Source organism: Anoplopoma fimbria, chromosome 4 (genome assembly GCF_027596085.1).
Source record: "Anoplopoma fimbria isolate UVic2021 breed Golden Eagle Sablefish chromosome 4, Afim_UVic_2022, whole genome shotgun sequence".
Taxonomy (NCBI): Eukaryota; Metazoa; Chordata; class Actinopteri; order Perciformes; family Anoplopomatidae; genus Anoplopoma; species Anoplopoma fimbria.
This window is the reverse complement of record NC_072452.1, coordinates 20,102,990-20,118,541: the sequence shown is the minus strand read 5'-3', so window position 1 is coordinate 20,118,541 and position 15,552 is coordinate 20,102,990. Positions and strand designations below refer to the sequence as shown.

Genomic DNA, 15,552 nt, shown 5'->3' with positions numbered 1-15,552 from the left:
CTTATTTCCCTAAATGAGTCAGAGGTGGAGAGGGAGAGATGCTGGGCCTTCACACCCTCCATCTGCACGCACCGCATGTCCATCCGTCATCTCTCCAGACGGACATGTTGACAGATGAAACGCCGGCTGCAGTTCTCACAATCGAAGGGCTGCAACTATTTAGAGGGCATTCACTTAAAGACAGTCCCATGGTTCTGAGATGTATTGTGCTGGACTGGAATCTGTTTCTGTGATGTGTCAGAAAAAAAGGCAGAAAATTGATTGACAGATACTCAGAAAATAAATATGTTGTCTTACAAATACTGTTAAAATGCAGCATCTTGCTTTGATTAGATTAAACCTTTGAAAACAAAGACAATATCACCTAGATTTAACTTTTTTAATGGCACCAATAAAATGATTACAATGGGAAAAACGAAATTTAACCTAAATGACAATAGACTGTACAAGATTGTCGATACAAAGATTATCGATAAAATTTCGTATATTCCGTCGGCACGTATAAATACAGTATCTTACAATGACATGAACATGGTGTTTGCTACATAGCTCATTACAAATATAACACAAAATCCACTCATGCAGTATAATGCCCAATTATATGAAAACAAAACATGTAAATAAAATAAAATAAATTAGAAACACGCTTTCTTTTTGAATCTTGAGACAATTTAGCATTTACGATGTGTAGAGGGATGTGTTGCAAGAGCTACTGTTTGGACCAGAACAGTCTCACAAAATGATCTAACACTATATTTCCAACACTAATGTCATTCCATGTACATGCTTAGTGGTAATACAGTCTTTCTACTGGCAGTCATTTAGCTTTGAAACAATACAACGAAACTGGGTTTCACATGTGAAACAAGTGAAAAAAGGTCACTGAACGGACGAGATTTTTCACAGAAAAACACAGCACTGATTAAGGAAAGTGTAACTGTTTGGAAACTTTCCCACCCCTCCAACTTTAGAAGCAAAACTTAGAATGAAAAGGACACACTCCAGCTGTTCAGGGCGACTTTGACAACAGATGTTTCAAAACAGAAAAGATGGGAGGACAAGAAAAACATGTCAGAGGAAAAGCTACTAATGCCATATTTCCAATCCTACATTCATATTTCTTTTGGCGAGGAAATAGTTTTTGATATATGTTATTCTTTGTGTTCTGACGTACTTTAGCTAATTTGTATTTGTATATGTATTTGAATTGTTATACAGGAAAGAAGAGAGGACACTGCGAAAAAGAACAAGGTCAGAGGATGTTTTGTTTGGGGTTTGAAATGCACATGTTGATCATTTATTTAGTTGAATATGTCTTTGTGCAGATATGTGTGCTTCATCTCATCTTAAGAATGCAAGTTTTATAGGCTACACCTTATTAAAAATCTTAATAATAAAAATAATTTGATGTTTGAAACAAAATACAAAGGATTACAAATATGCAATAGCATAAAGTTTGAGGCTTGAATAGAAGTTGGGCATATATGTTGTATCCATATGTATATTTTTGTACATTATTCCTATTTGAGTTTAAAACATGTATGTGCAACAACCCATGCTTAAGAAGGACCACATGTGCAGCTTAAGTTACCAGGTGATTTCAATATATCACTTCCTGTCACATGCTTGTTTAAACACACCCTTGTAAAGTTCTCACCGTTGTATTTCGTCCTGTAGAAGGTCTGCAGAGAGAAACTCTTACTTGTGCAATCAACTACATGACACGCCCACAGCTTTTCTTTCATATTTCACAAATACCTTCTTTTATGTTTTATACATCTCTGGAGGGAGTCACCGCACTGTTTCAACCATTACATTACGTCACATGGCGTGAGTGCGCCTCTCAGAGAGTAATGTTAAACAGCTGATCTTAGCATTTTGTTTTTCAATGTTTCTTTATAGTGGTCAGATTCATGCAAACACAAAAGGAACATACAAGATGGACACCTGAGAGAAAGTCAGCTGTGACTTGGCTTTGAGCTGAAAAGGTTTGTTGGGGCAGGTTTCCAATTAGATTTGAGAAGTGAAAGTAAAAACGCAGTGAAACAATGAAAGAACAACTAACAGATTATTGCATGGACCATCCAAGTAAGAAGAGAAGCTGGGAATCAGTCTCCAAAACCCTGCAAACTCTGGATTCTGTTAAAAAAACAATACTCTATTTCATCAGTTTGCAGATGATTTGATGCTTTAGTTGTTGTATTTTTTTTAAAAGTAACCTTTAGATTTTGGATTCTAGTGCGAGTGGAAACACATTTTATAGGTTAAAAACTTTGTTTCATCACGATCTTTGTTGTGGGTTTTATAATCACCCAGCAGAGCTGACCTTAATTTTATATCCACTCTCTCCTACTCGAGCTTACGTTCGCTTTGATGACAGCTTACTCTAGGATCATTTATATAGTCTACTAATTGCTTAGCTCGTAACAGCTGCAGGTGACCTCCCTGTTTACAAATCAAAGGCTCTGAACACCCACACAGGTGTTTTCACTTAATCTGGCTGATTAGACCTCTGCTCAGTACGGAGCCAGGAGGAGCAATGCTGGGCAGGTTACCAAGCTCAATGCTTTAATACGAAGTATAAAGGTTTATGTTACCCCACTCTAAAAGGTGAAACAAATCAAGACGAGAGTAATGGAAATATTAATCGAACACACTTTGTACATGACCGCAGTCCTGAGAGGAGGTCTAATCAGCCAAAATACATGTGTGGGCTTTGAAATGGCATTAACATGAGACCAAACTGTAATCACACAGAGAGAAATGCTTTAAATCCAACTCATTATTTAAAAGAACTCTTGAGGTTGTCAATATAATATGTAGATGAGTGAATCAAAACATACAGATTTAAATAACCCAGGTATATCATTGTATTTATCAAGTAACAATTATAATGTATTGTCATTATACAGCACTGAGAGCAGTTGATGTACTTGTAGCTAGTCAGCAGGTACTGCTGTAGTAATCAACATAGCTTTCTGTGTAATAAAAATGGCTCTAAATGTTTGTGTTTCCGTTTAAAGCTGATCTCCTCATTTTATCTTTTCAGCATCTAAAATGTTTTAATGCAGCACCTTCCATTTTCCTGATCAGGGTGACAGAGAGCCCTTTATCCAAAACTTTACCCTTTTTTAGATAAAAGCTAGAGACAACAGATGAGTCCCTCTGCTTAGTAACAAGCCATGTGTGGAGAACAGAGCCTAAGGAAGAAGAGTTGAGGACTTAAAGTCAAAGAGTTTAAGATGAATTCCCTCTCTTTTATGTCCTCTAAATCTCATATGAGATTACAAAGAATCTGCGACATATCCAATGATCCCACAGTGATCCATGAAATCTGGAAACAATTCTTAGAAGGCACCACTTTTCACCGAGGCATTGTAGATGATCCCTTTGCGCTGTTCGCTTTAGAACGTATGACGTGGAGGAGAACTGAAATCCTCCATCGCTCTCTTCTTAAGTCAGCGAGCATCAAACAGAGTTGAAAAGGCGACAACGTGAAACGGGAAATGCCACCTTTTTACAGGAAGTAAAGGGGGCACAAACTGTGCTTAATCTGGAGGACCTCCCTGTTTACTGAGAGAGATTCATGCAGTCTGAACTCTGAAACCCAGTTTGACATCACACAGATTCTAGATAGCAGCTGGACATTTATCAGAACGGCTGGCGGCCCGGCAGAAGCAAAAAAAACCCAGCAGCCCTCATCCTTACAGAGGGAGAGGATACTGAGGGAGTTTGCCTTGATTTGTGTTTTTTTATGGCTCGGTTGGCTTGACGCCTGAGATATACTCTGACATTAAGCTATTACATTACATACAGGCTATATTGTTCTTTAATAATCGTATTCCACTATATACATGAGTAACTATAGTTGGAGCCTTGTAGCGTAGGCGAGCTATTTCTACTGTTACTGAGGAGGTTGTTGTTGTGTCCAAAAGTACTAAAAGATGCATTTGAGCAAAAAAAAAAAAAAAGAGAGATTTAAAAATACAGAAAAGATTTTGTAAATAAAAAAAAAAAAGGTGAATAAAACATATTTTGGGGTTTTCTCTCATAGATTTTACTGGATCGGCTTCCAGATTTTCCTTAAAAATAAGAACCTTTGTCTTCTTTCTTTACATTCTTCATTGTTTGTGTCTTGAATAAGTCTGTGTTTACACAATAACGTGGCTGCAGCAGAATGAGGAAGAGTTGCGTGACCCCATGTTTCTGTATCTGAATCCTCACGGTCTCTTTCATGTGGCTTTTCCTTGTCCTTTGCTCCGTTTGTCAGCAGCTAGTACGGACCTCTGTGAATGAGTCTGCATGCACAGGGACATGTTCGTGTAAATGTGAAAACACCAAAGGGTGCTAACACTGGTAGTGAATGTGCTGGTGCTGGTGCACTTTCCCGTCCACGTGCGAATGTGTGTGCGTGTGAATATCCGTGTAGATCTTCGGGTAGACCTTGGGGGCCAACGAAGTGCCTCCCTGAGCCAGGAGCAGCTGCTGATGGGCGACGTAGTCCTCGTATGAAAGACAGTCTTTATCCCCGTTGGCCGGCTGAGGAGGCAGCGTCGGGCAGGCTCGGTCACGATTGGCCGCAGGTAGACGCTGGCCGGCGGGAAGAGCGGAGGAGGATGAAGAAGAGGAGGAGCAGGTGCGTTTGGATTGGCAGAACCAGAGGAGGGCGGTGCCTAAGATGAAGGCGACTCCTGCAGGTATTCCGATGATGACGGGCCAGGGGAGGCTGGGGGATGTTGCCGTGGGGACAGCGTTGTTTTGGGGCTTCAGATCTGCAAAGAGAGGAGATGAAAATAACAGAGTTATCTGACTAGATGTTGAAATAAGATTCATTTAGCGGTTTGTTGTAAGCTAGCATGTTACCAGATGGTCAAATGATAGACAGAGCGATACACTTTCTTTCTCGCTATGATGAAGAAGCTGAGAAAGTTTGGTTTGTTTGGTGTTTGAGGCAGCATGCTAAGGTTAGCTTAGTTCACATGTCTAAAAACGAGAAAAACGCCAGCTGTGCTGCTTTCATCCTGTTTTCAAAGGTGCTTGGGAGGTTGAATTCCTGACGTGCCTGCTGTTGCGCACTGTGATAACGATGATTATGAAGTTGCAGTTTTTTAGCAGTAAGCCTCATTGACTGGAATAAATACCTTACAGCAGCTTTACTGCTCGGTTTGTCTGCGGCAAAAGTCCTAAGTTTGGCTGACCTGTCCACCAGATGTTTTGATGGAAAGGGTGAAGCGAGTTCTGAGAAGCTGATTGGTTCATTTTTGTCACATGATTTGCAGTGAACTTGCTGCATTTAAAAACAAATGTTCCTTCTCAGTGCGTCTTTAAGCCAGGGGGGCACTGTTTGTGCCCCTTGTTAAAACGTAAAGGGTCAACGAACAGTCAAAGTTGATATATTTGTAACGTTACTTAAGTAATGCCACGCCATAGTTATTTTAACCCAAACCAGGATCTTTTCCAAAACCTAACAAGACGTTTTGTTGCATAAACATAACTAAGTTGTTTCCTGTAAAGATGGAAGTTTATTTTTTAAAGTCTGTATGCATGTAAAGAGATGAAAATGACACGTATTGCTGTACCATCGTAGGGAAAATGAGGAATAACTTCTTCTTAAGATAACATATGAACCGTTGTATGATAATATGTTAAACAAGCTTAACTATGATGACTTTATGAAATGTATCTCATAAAAGCTAGTATTGGTAGTGTTTTTCTAATCAAACCTGCTGGTCAAGTTTCTTCCTCTCCAGTATATCAAACCAGAGAATAACATATAATTACTATATCTCCCTTTGTGATCATGTTAGCTCTTCTCTCTTCCTTCCTCTTACCTGGTAGCACAGTCAGGTAGGCGCTCCTGAAGCTGTAGCCCATCGTATTGGCTCCCAGGCAGATGTACATGCCGGCGTCCTCCTCCTTGGCTCTGGTGATCAGCAGCTTGTTGAGGTAGGACCCGTCAGGACGAGACCACACCTCCCCTGTAGGCAGGACCACGAAGCGATGGTCTCCTACCTTTAAATAAAATCATACAAAGCACAAGTTTATTGATCATTTCCGTCACTTTGCCTCAGATAATAGTGTTAAAATGTAGCAGTGCATGTGTCTGTACCTCTATGGTGGAGTTAAACTTGTTCTCGTCACCAGGTTCGACTCTTTTGAGCCACTGAATAACCGGCTTGACGTCACTGCGGACTTTACACTGGAAAGACGTGGTTCCTCCGTAGTCCACCGTGGTGTTGACAGGGTGCGTGCCAGTCAGGATGGGTTTAGAGTTGGTACGCTCTGAAGAAAGAGACACACACGTACAACAAAAGCTAATTTAATATCAAATAATTTTTCAGTTGACAAAGTGTGAACAGAAGAAATTGTTGTATTTTGTAAACGTGTCAAATTCAGTTGGAATCAGAATTAAAACACCGGGGAAATAGGTTGTACTCTTTTTATTCAATTTATTTGAACTGAATGAAACTCCCCAACCCTGTGAGAATATAATATGGTTTGTAAGCATTATTTGAACAGTATTGGCTGTATTCAGCACCACATCCTCCCTCTCTGCTCATGATACACGCCTTATCTTCAGCTCCTGCCTTTTCTTTCTCAGTTTATACAGCAGAATAAACACACCTGCCACAGACATTCAATAGTCTCCTTTTCAGTATCTGTAAATACGATCTCACGAGAATGTAACCCGAGAAAAAAGAGCAGATGTATGTTTTGACTTGAGAAATATGCTTAAGACTCTACGAACACTTTTTGCAGTGCCAGCTTCCTTTTCTTCGTTTCCAATGCATGTGTAGTTTTACAGACTGTCCTGCACTCCTAAGAGCTCAGGGTGTTTTATGAAAGTTGAATTACTTTTTAAAATGTTGCACTCACATCCTGTTCTAAAAACATCTGGTAAACTGGCTGCCTGAAATGAAATGCAAAGAAACCAAACATGCAAACAACAAGGCCAGAACTCAGCCAACAACTAAATAGTAAATTTTAAAAAACCAAGTTATGCTCAGGAGGGATGCCAAATGGTGAAGGGTAAAACGCCTTTCATCTATCTCAATTATTTGAATCCTAGAGGGACGCTTCGAGTGCTCGTCAAGCAGGTGCAAACCCACGTCAGCTAGACAAATTATCATATTTAGGAATTACAGGATTTCCCTGGCGTACTACACTCTAGTATCTCTACTTATGGATTATATGTTTTGTGGGAGATTTACTAGTTTTTACTTTTTTCTTTCAAGTTTTCTTCCTAACAGCTGTGAATGACTGACAGCCGAGTGAATCTCTACTGATAGAGAAAATGTCACACTTGACATACGCGAGCAGCAGTTGGATTTACTTTCTTTCTGTCTGTGTGCGTGTGTGTGTGTGTGTGTGTGTGTGTGTGTGTGTGTGTGTGTGTGTGTGTGTGTGTGCGCGTGTGCATGTGTGAGTGTCTCTCAGGAAAGACTACAGCTGAAATTTAATGTACAACAGATGTGGGGAGTAAAAGAGAGGAGCTGGTCTGAGGCTCTCAACAGAGCTATCACATTCAGTAACGTACAGTTCAGTGCACACACACACACACACACACACACACACACACACACACACACACACACACACACACACACACACACACACACACACACACACACACACACACACACACACACACACAAATTCAACAGGACCAAACAGCTTAACGTTAAATCATCCAGCGTCAAAACAGCATTTGCAGCCTTCCAACACAACCTAATACATCAGAAAACACTCACAAATCATCGTAACACACATTCAGCTCTCAACAGAAAGACTTAGAGCCTTTTTTAGGCAGAAACTGCAGCTGGCTCGATCTCCAAAAACTGGAAAACCTGCTGAACATTCCTCACTCGCTTGACTGGTGTTTGCTGACAAGCCTGGCGGTGATCAATAAATGCCACTGAAGTGAGAACTATTTAGAACTTCTATACTCGGTGCAACTCATTAGATCAGCACACTGGTGCATGTGGACACTGTGGCTCTGCTTTAAAACCAACCACAACACCGAAAAGACTTAGATATAGCATTAAAAACCAAAAAAAAATGGAGAATTTAATTTAGTTTTTCTCTTTATGGATCCATAAACTCTCTAACAGCAATCTGATGACTGTAGGTGAACATATTACTATATTAAATGTTTAAAGTGAAATCTGCAAATGAATGACTCTTCTCTCTTAAAACAAGATTTACATCTGTACTCAGGTCCTTTTCAAATTTAATGCAAATACGGATCACCCTTTGTCAGCAAATCATTTTGTATAGTTGAAAAGTTAATTATGGTGTAATTTATAATATCATCTTAGACATACTACATAATCACTGTATTGTGAGTCAGAATGGAAACCCATTGCAAACCCTACTATTTAGCCAGTCAGTCAAACAATAAAACACACGCTGTGTACAACATAATGCGTGTTATTGTTTTCTGTGTGACACATTCTTGCTGGTGTATCATATATCCCCTACCACAGCTCCAAAAATGTGCTTTCTCACGTGTCACGACATGAAATCAGCACATGCAGCCATATTTTTACATAAATTTTAACTTTTGTACAGGAACGTGTTTTGGATGTTAAATCCCTTAAATGTCGAGCTGAAACTTTTAATTGATGAGTGGATTAGTCAATGGATAATAAATAGTCAACAATTGTGGCACCATCAGGCAAAATATTAGTTCTTTCCAGCTGTTTTAATTTGAAGAATTCCGGCTTTTCTGCGTTTTATATGTTTTGGACTGTTGGTTGCACAAACAAGAAATGTATCAATGTTGCCCCAATGTCAAGGTTGTGATGCACAACTTTTCACCAATTTCTGATTGTATACTAATTAAACAAATTAAAGGATTATGACAATTATATATAGTTTGAGGCTTGCCTACGAGTAGCTTGAAAACTTCCCTAAAGCCTCGGCCTCTTTGTATCAATAGAAGAAGTTCAACATGAGCTAGATGAGAGAGACAACATAAAAAATCTGGACAGATTTTGGAGATGGCATTAATATGTGATGCTCTGTTGGGACAGGAAGCTTCAACTTGCCTGATTCTTCCAACCATTAAGCTACAACCGATCTTTATCAAAGACCAAAAAACATATAGTTGCATGGTAACTCACGTATGACTTCCACTTTGTAGGTGGCGTTGATCTCTCCTGCTCTGTTGGATACATGGCAGGTGTACTTCCCGCTGTGCTTGGGCATCAGGTTCTTCAGACTCAGAGTCCACTTCTTCTTCTTCCCTTCTCCTTCTCCTCCCGCTCCCTCTGCTCCGGCGTCCTCGTCCTCCAGCGGCCGGCTGTCCTTCAGCCAGACGATGTCGGGGCGAGGGTTACCGCTCGCTGTACACTTCAGACGCACCGAGCTGCCCACCGGGCGAGCGATGACGCGCTTCCTCATCTTTGACGGCTGGGTGAAACGCGGACGCACTGCGAGTAGAGAGAGGGAGAAATGAAACTGTTGTTAGATAAAGAGATCTATTGGAAAGAAGATGTGCTGACATTGGCTGCCTGTGGAATATGCATGTTAGTGTACTCTGAATAAAACATAAAATGTAAAAAAATAATTATCACACAAAACTCTCTCTCTCACGCTCTCAGTCAGCTACAGATGGGAACAAAAGGAAAGGAGAGAACCAAAGAAGGTATAAGTGTAGATAAACGGTTCACAAAGCAGTTTTATATTTACAAGGTGTGTTCTGTTCTTCAAACCAGGGGGAAGAGTGGAAAAGATCGTGGAACTCATCAAAGAGTTTTTTATGAGACTTTTATGAGACGTTAAGAGCGATCATAGTCACGTTATCTGAAGAGGTCACTGCACAAAGGCTGGGTTCAGAGACGTTTGAAGCCACATGAGATACTGTTTTTATCGGCTCTTAAGACCTTAAGAAGAAGTAGAGATTTTTGCTATTAGATGAAAAAAAAACCATTATTAGCATGCTGAGGCATGTTACTATGATATATATCTTTCTTTGTATTTTATTCCTTAAGCCCTACAGCTTACCCTCTGTCGACCTCCATTCTTCTACCTATTTGGGCAAGCAGTAGTAGATAAGGCATTGTTTTAGTATCTCTTTTAAAGAAGAATGAAAGAAGTATACGCTAGTTACTGTTTGGTTATGATTTATACATTTACTCAAGATGTCAGGATGGAGCACTGTGCATTCTCCAGGAGCTGTTAGAAACTCTCTATAATCACACAGATCTTGTTTGCATGTAAGGGGCGTCAGACAGGCTGAGGTCATCGTGACAGGCAGAGCCAAGAATTCCATGTTGTGCTGTAACAACATATGGCAGCGTGCCTCTTGGTATATACACCCTAATTTGCTGTAATAAACCTAATTGTTTGCTTAAGGAAAATGTTTAAATCACTTCCTTTTCTCCCTGACACAAAAGACTTACTCACATGACCAGGAACCTACACACACAAACACACATACACACACACACCAGATTCCTTATTTTACATGGATCCAGCACCTCTCGCCTCAGGGTTGTACTTCCACAAATGTGGCTTCAAATCACGCATCCATAAGATCCCGCCGTAAAACCCAACTAGACAGCTTTTGTAAAGTCACTGTAAATATCCGGTCATGAATACACATCTGTGCACAAGTCATAAAAAAGCCCAGACAGAGACTTAGCATCTCACCAAACATCCCTTTCATTCATGCAAATCCTTCCTCACAAAACATTAAATGGACAGTTAACCACATACACCTATTCAAACATCCACAAACCTCCATGTAGTTGCATGACTTAACCCCATCCCGCCATTCAAAGATACATCCTCCAAACCAAATCCCATCTAATCTCGGGCTGTCCTCGGCCAAAGAAACTGTTGTTCGATAAACACTCATATGATTTGTCGACTTATTGATTAGTTGATTTAATCCACAGAGTTTTCAACAAACAATCACACAAAAGCACCACTCTAAATCTTGGAAATAAGTCTTTCAACATGAAAAAAAAAGCATAAAAAATGACTACAGATGACCGATTAGTCGACTAATTGACTTAGAGGGCCCTAATCTATTCATACACATACATCTCTCTTTAAAAACACAACAATCAGTGAGCAGTGAACGCAGATCAAAGAGGGAAAAAAAAAACTATCCAGTAGGGGGGGAGGAGAGGAAATCATTCACAGGAGCGCTTGATTTTACAGCCCTCATGTTCTGGTCACAGCAGATAGCCATCAACTGGGGCGATAAATCTCCCTGAAACTACTGCAGTTGCGCCTCTTTTCTTTAGACACAGTTATTATTCTAACTCTGGGTAAACAAACAAAGGGGAGAGTTATGTGACATGGAGATTTCACCACGGCTACATTTCTCAGTGGAATACAGTTCTCTTCAGACCGGCAGGAAGCATGAGACGATGACAGAACAAACATGCCCCCCAAACTACTACTGCTGAACTGTGACCAGACTCAGTCATTATATGTAACAGAAAGCTGGATGTTTCTTTGATGATTACACAAATTCAACTAAATGGCTGAAAATAATTGAGAAGAGGAGCGAAGAGCCAAAACAAAGTGCAGCTGAACTCTATTGGCTAAAGATGAGACCGGAGAAGGAACAAAATAAAGCAAAGTGCAACTGAAATGAACTGATTCGTACCGTCAAAGCTGAACCAAATCAAACAGAAGTTAAGGAGAAAACAGATGGAAAGAGAAGGAGAGAAGTTCAAATTAAGGTTAGCTCGCACGGACTGACTGAAAAGAGACGAATAAAACTGGAGTGACGGCGAAGAAATTGAGAACAAAGAGAAGGACATATGGAGTTAAAACAATAAAAAAGTAAAGGAGAGAGAGAGAGAGGGCACACGAAGAGGTGGAATGAAAGCAAAACACAGGGAGCGGGCGAACTGAGAGAGCGGCGATAGAGAGAGGGGAAGAGGCGAGAAGGTGAGAGCCAGAACGGGCGAAAGGGCAGGCTTGTTCTGGGTCTCAGGGGCCACTTCAACGCCACACTTCACAGTGTAAAAATACTGCTGACCCTCCGACCGACCGCCTTTGATCAGAGAGCGTGTGTGAGGGAGAGAGAGAGAGGGAGAGTGTGTGAGGGAGAGAGAGAGAGAGCCTCAGGGTTTTTGCTAAATGAAGTAATTGATGTTAATTTTGACAGGATTAGTTAAGATTGGGTTGAGTGTTAACATTAGTATTAGGATTACATTTATCTTTACACATTTTTTTTCTGAGAGTTAGATGAGAATATTGATACCACTTTCAACATCTGCAGTATGGTAGTTAGAGGGAGTTAGCCTAGCTTAGCATAAAGACTGGAAGTGGGGCAGAACAGCTAGCCTGGTTCCCTCCAACTTTTAAAAAATACACCTGACAACACCTTTAAAGCTTAATAATTAGAATATATATTGTTTGACTTGTAAAGTGTTAAAAACAGACAGTTTGTAGTTTTACAAGAAATTACGGCTATTTTTTAGACACACCTTTTCTTTTGCTAAGCTAGGCTTACTTGCTCCAGGTTGAAGCTCCACAAATAACTCACAGATTTGATATCTGGTATTGACTTATCTCACTCTGTCATTTTGGAATATATGTTTAGTCAATTTCTCTCCCAAAGTTTGTACAAAGTTTGTGAGATTTATCAGTAAATGTATTGATCAAATACTATCTGGGATGTCCAGTTAGATTAACAGCTTAATGTGTTTAAAGGCTTATCAAACACCTGAACGCTGCAAAACTGTATGAAACGCAGGATTTTAAAACTCTAGAACAATATCACTGAGACATCAATCACACGGTAAACAGTAAAAATACACTGTTCACGTTATGTTATCTATCTGATTGGCCATGCAGCATTTTAAGATGACGTTGTGTTACAACGCTGCATCGCCGGAGAGGCCTCATTCAAATAAATAAGGGAGCTAAAGTTGGTTTGAACGCTGCCTATGGTGGAGCAGTGAGTGTGTGCGTTTGGTTGTGTGTTACATGGCAGGGTGACCAGTGAGACTTGGGGGAGGAAGGAGGGAAGGAATGTGTCCCACCAAATCACACCTCACGCAAATAGACTGCTCTCCACGCTGTCAGAGCCAATTATCAGAGCAAACAAACACCCTGATGTGTGTCTGTGTGTGGGCTCCACCTTTCCTCCTCCAACAGCGTGCTAGGTGTTTATTGCACAATCTGCTACTGTACTTTTTAAAATGTTACACACTCCCCGCTATCTTAAGTGTCCCTTCTAGGCCTCCTTCTCATTTTCAAATGTTTATATGCCTGCAGTGATGAGATGAGAGAAGTTGGGAGGGCTTACCCAGTTTCCCAGCCAGCTCTGGGGCGTGTTCAGAGTCACCATTGGCCATCGCTGCTCCACCTCTTGAACTGGAGTCATCTGGAGAGGGAGAGAGGGAAGGCATCGTTAGTGGACTGACAACTTGTGAATAGTTGATCATGAGTTATATATTAGACAAAGAGACTTGATGCAGCAAACTCCAACTATAACACAAATATAAATATGAATTTGTACGTTCAAGTCAGCGCTGAATTGTCTTGGTGAAGTCATGATTTCTACACCCACTTGTTGCTCCAGTAAAATAAAGATCAATCTTGTGCACCAGGCTGAGCTGGGCCTATGTGCTACAAAGACATGGACTGTATGGGAGTTAGGATGAATTATTTTGGAGGAGGATTTTGTCTGTCTTCTATCAACGTCCGACAGCTTTTTCATAAGATGCAGCTGTTTCAGCATGGGGTCATGATGTGTGATGGTTTGTTCGTACACACATAAATTCAAGATTTCAGTGAAAGATTGGTCTGCTCTCTTAAATTAGATGCAGGTTGTTACCATTTAGGGAGGTAGAATTCAGCAGCATCCCTGTTACCACTTTAACATTTGAAAATATTAAGAATACACTGGTTTTTTTTTAGGTAAAAAGTAGCAAAACATAATGGTCTGAAAAGCGTGTTGATAACACTGGTGGATCGGTTCCTTCAAACATCAGGCCAAAAAATACACGCTCACTGTCCTCTTCACTTAAAGTCAAAGATATTTAATAATAACAACACTTCAGTACACAGACCGTCATCTGGTTTGCAGGTCAAATCTGGTGGAAAGCTGAGACTGAGGTGTTACAACAGACAGGAAAAAAGTCTCTTCTGGCTTTAAAAAAAACTTACTTCCCAGCCAGCAGCACTCAGCCTGCAACTCCCCAACGTTCATTTCAAATTTCTTGTCAAACCATAAAACCAAATGACATATAACATGACATGTCTGTCCTCTAGTGTCACTCTGCTAGAGACTTGTTGCTACAGCAGCTCACTGGTGATGGAAGCTGTGAAATGAATGCTACATGTCCCCCTACATGACTACCCTTTACTCTAAAATGACTAATTCCTGACTCCATGCCATTGAGAAAGCACGATCATATATTTGTGCCCTAAACTTCTTAAATGTGGACTTTTAAAATGTTTTCCCCAAACTACCTTTCAGAAAAAGATGAAATTCTCTCTTTCATACCTTCATACTGTATGTGCTTTTATCATATTCCACGATATCACATTGCACTCACTCTCATACTGGAGTATCTGTTTCCCTCTCTCAGCATGTCTTCCCAAATTGATTATCAAAAAGATACAAACATCTGTCTGAACCTTCACGCTACAGAGAGCTTCAAGATGGAACCAATGTATCCGAGGGGCCCTTTAACAGGGAGGTAGGAAGGAGGGTCGATACAGAGGAATATGAGGTATGTCAAAATACGTGAGGGGGGGGAGGAGAGGGATTAGGTAACTTGGCTTGAACGTGAAACTTCAACCGAAAACCTGATGGTGGTTACGGAAAGAAAGAAAAACGAGAATCAAACAGCCTCGGACCACCTGCAGTAAACACGTGAGAGTGCGTAATTGTAAACGAATATGTTCATCTTGCGTGCTCGTACAAATACGGATCTGCGAGCACATTTTAGAAGACCACCTGAAAGTTCCAAGTTTAATGCAGCGCCAAATGTCTTAAAGCATCACTATTTGGATGATGGAGCGAAAGACGCATTTGAAATGCAAATAGGAGGCATGACCTGCTTCCTCGGGGCTGGTATTAATAGCACACAGGCAGGCCGCGTGTTGCAGAGCCCCATGAGCGTGAGTGTGATATGAATTCCTGCATGGGTGTGTCAGTGCATGTGCGGGTGCGTGCGTTATTTAACTAAGTGGTAACTTGAGGTGGCAGTATTCCCGTAGCACCTCGCTCCTCCATCCCTCCCTCCTGCCGCATGCACGGCGTGTTCTGAGAAAAAGGGCAGCGCGTTTGAAGCCTAGCGGCATGGGGGTCTGATCTAAAGAGGGGAACATGGTTTAGCACTCTTAACAGCTAGCGGACCCTCCCCCAGGCCTGGTGCGAGCCTGTAAACCTTCCTTGGCAGACCTCCTACAGACCCGCTCACGGAGGGGGGGCTGGACCGCTTCCACTGTCCGTACAGTGCAGCGGTGCATCAAAGTTATTTCTAAAAGTAAAAACACATATACATGTACGGCAGCTGTATATTGTGATTTATTAATGCAGAGACACATCAGAAACCAAAAAACTGAAAA

General features: G+C 40.9%; 1 protein-coding gene across 1 annotated transcript in view; it reads right to left on the bottom strand.

Annotated features, from left to right (window-relative positions):
• Window positions 1-390: 390 nt before the first annotated feature.
• The window catches only part of fgfrl1a (fibroblast growth factor receptor like 1a), a 65,895-nt gene continuing 50,733 nt past the window's right edge, over window positions 391-15,552 (bottom strand). The window contains exons 3-7 of the mRNA XM_054597445.1: window positions 13,280-13,357; window positions 9,126-9,434; window positions 6,110-6,282; window positions 5,832-6,012; window positions 391-4,772 (exon numbers count right to left, since the gene is read on the bottom strand). Coding sequence (XP_054453420.1) covers window positions 4,348-4,772; window positions 5,832-6,012; window positions 6,110-6,282; window positions 9,126-9,434; window positions 13,280-13,357 — 1,166 coding nt within the window. The 3' untranslated portion in view covers window positions 391-4,347. The remainder of the gene's footprint in view (window positions 4,773-5,831; window positions 6,013-6,109; window positions 6,283-9,125; window positions 9,435-13,279; window positions 13,358-15,552) is intronic.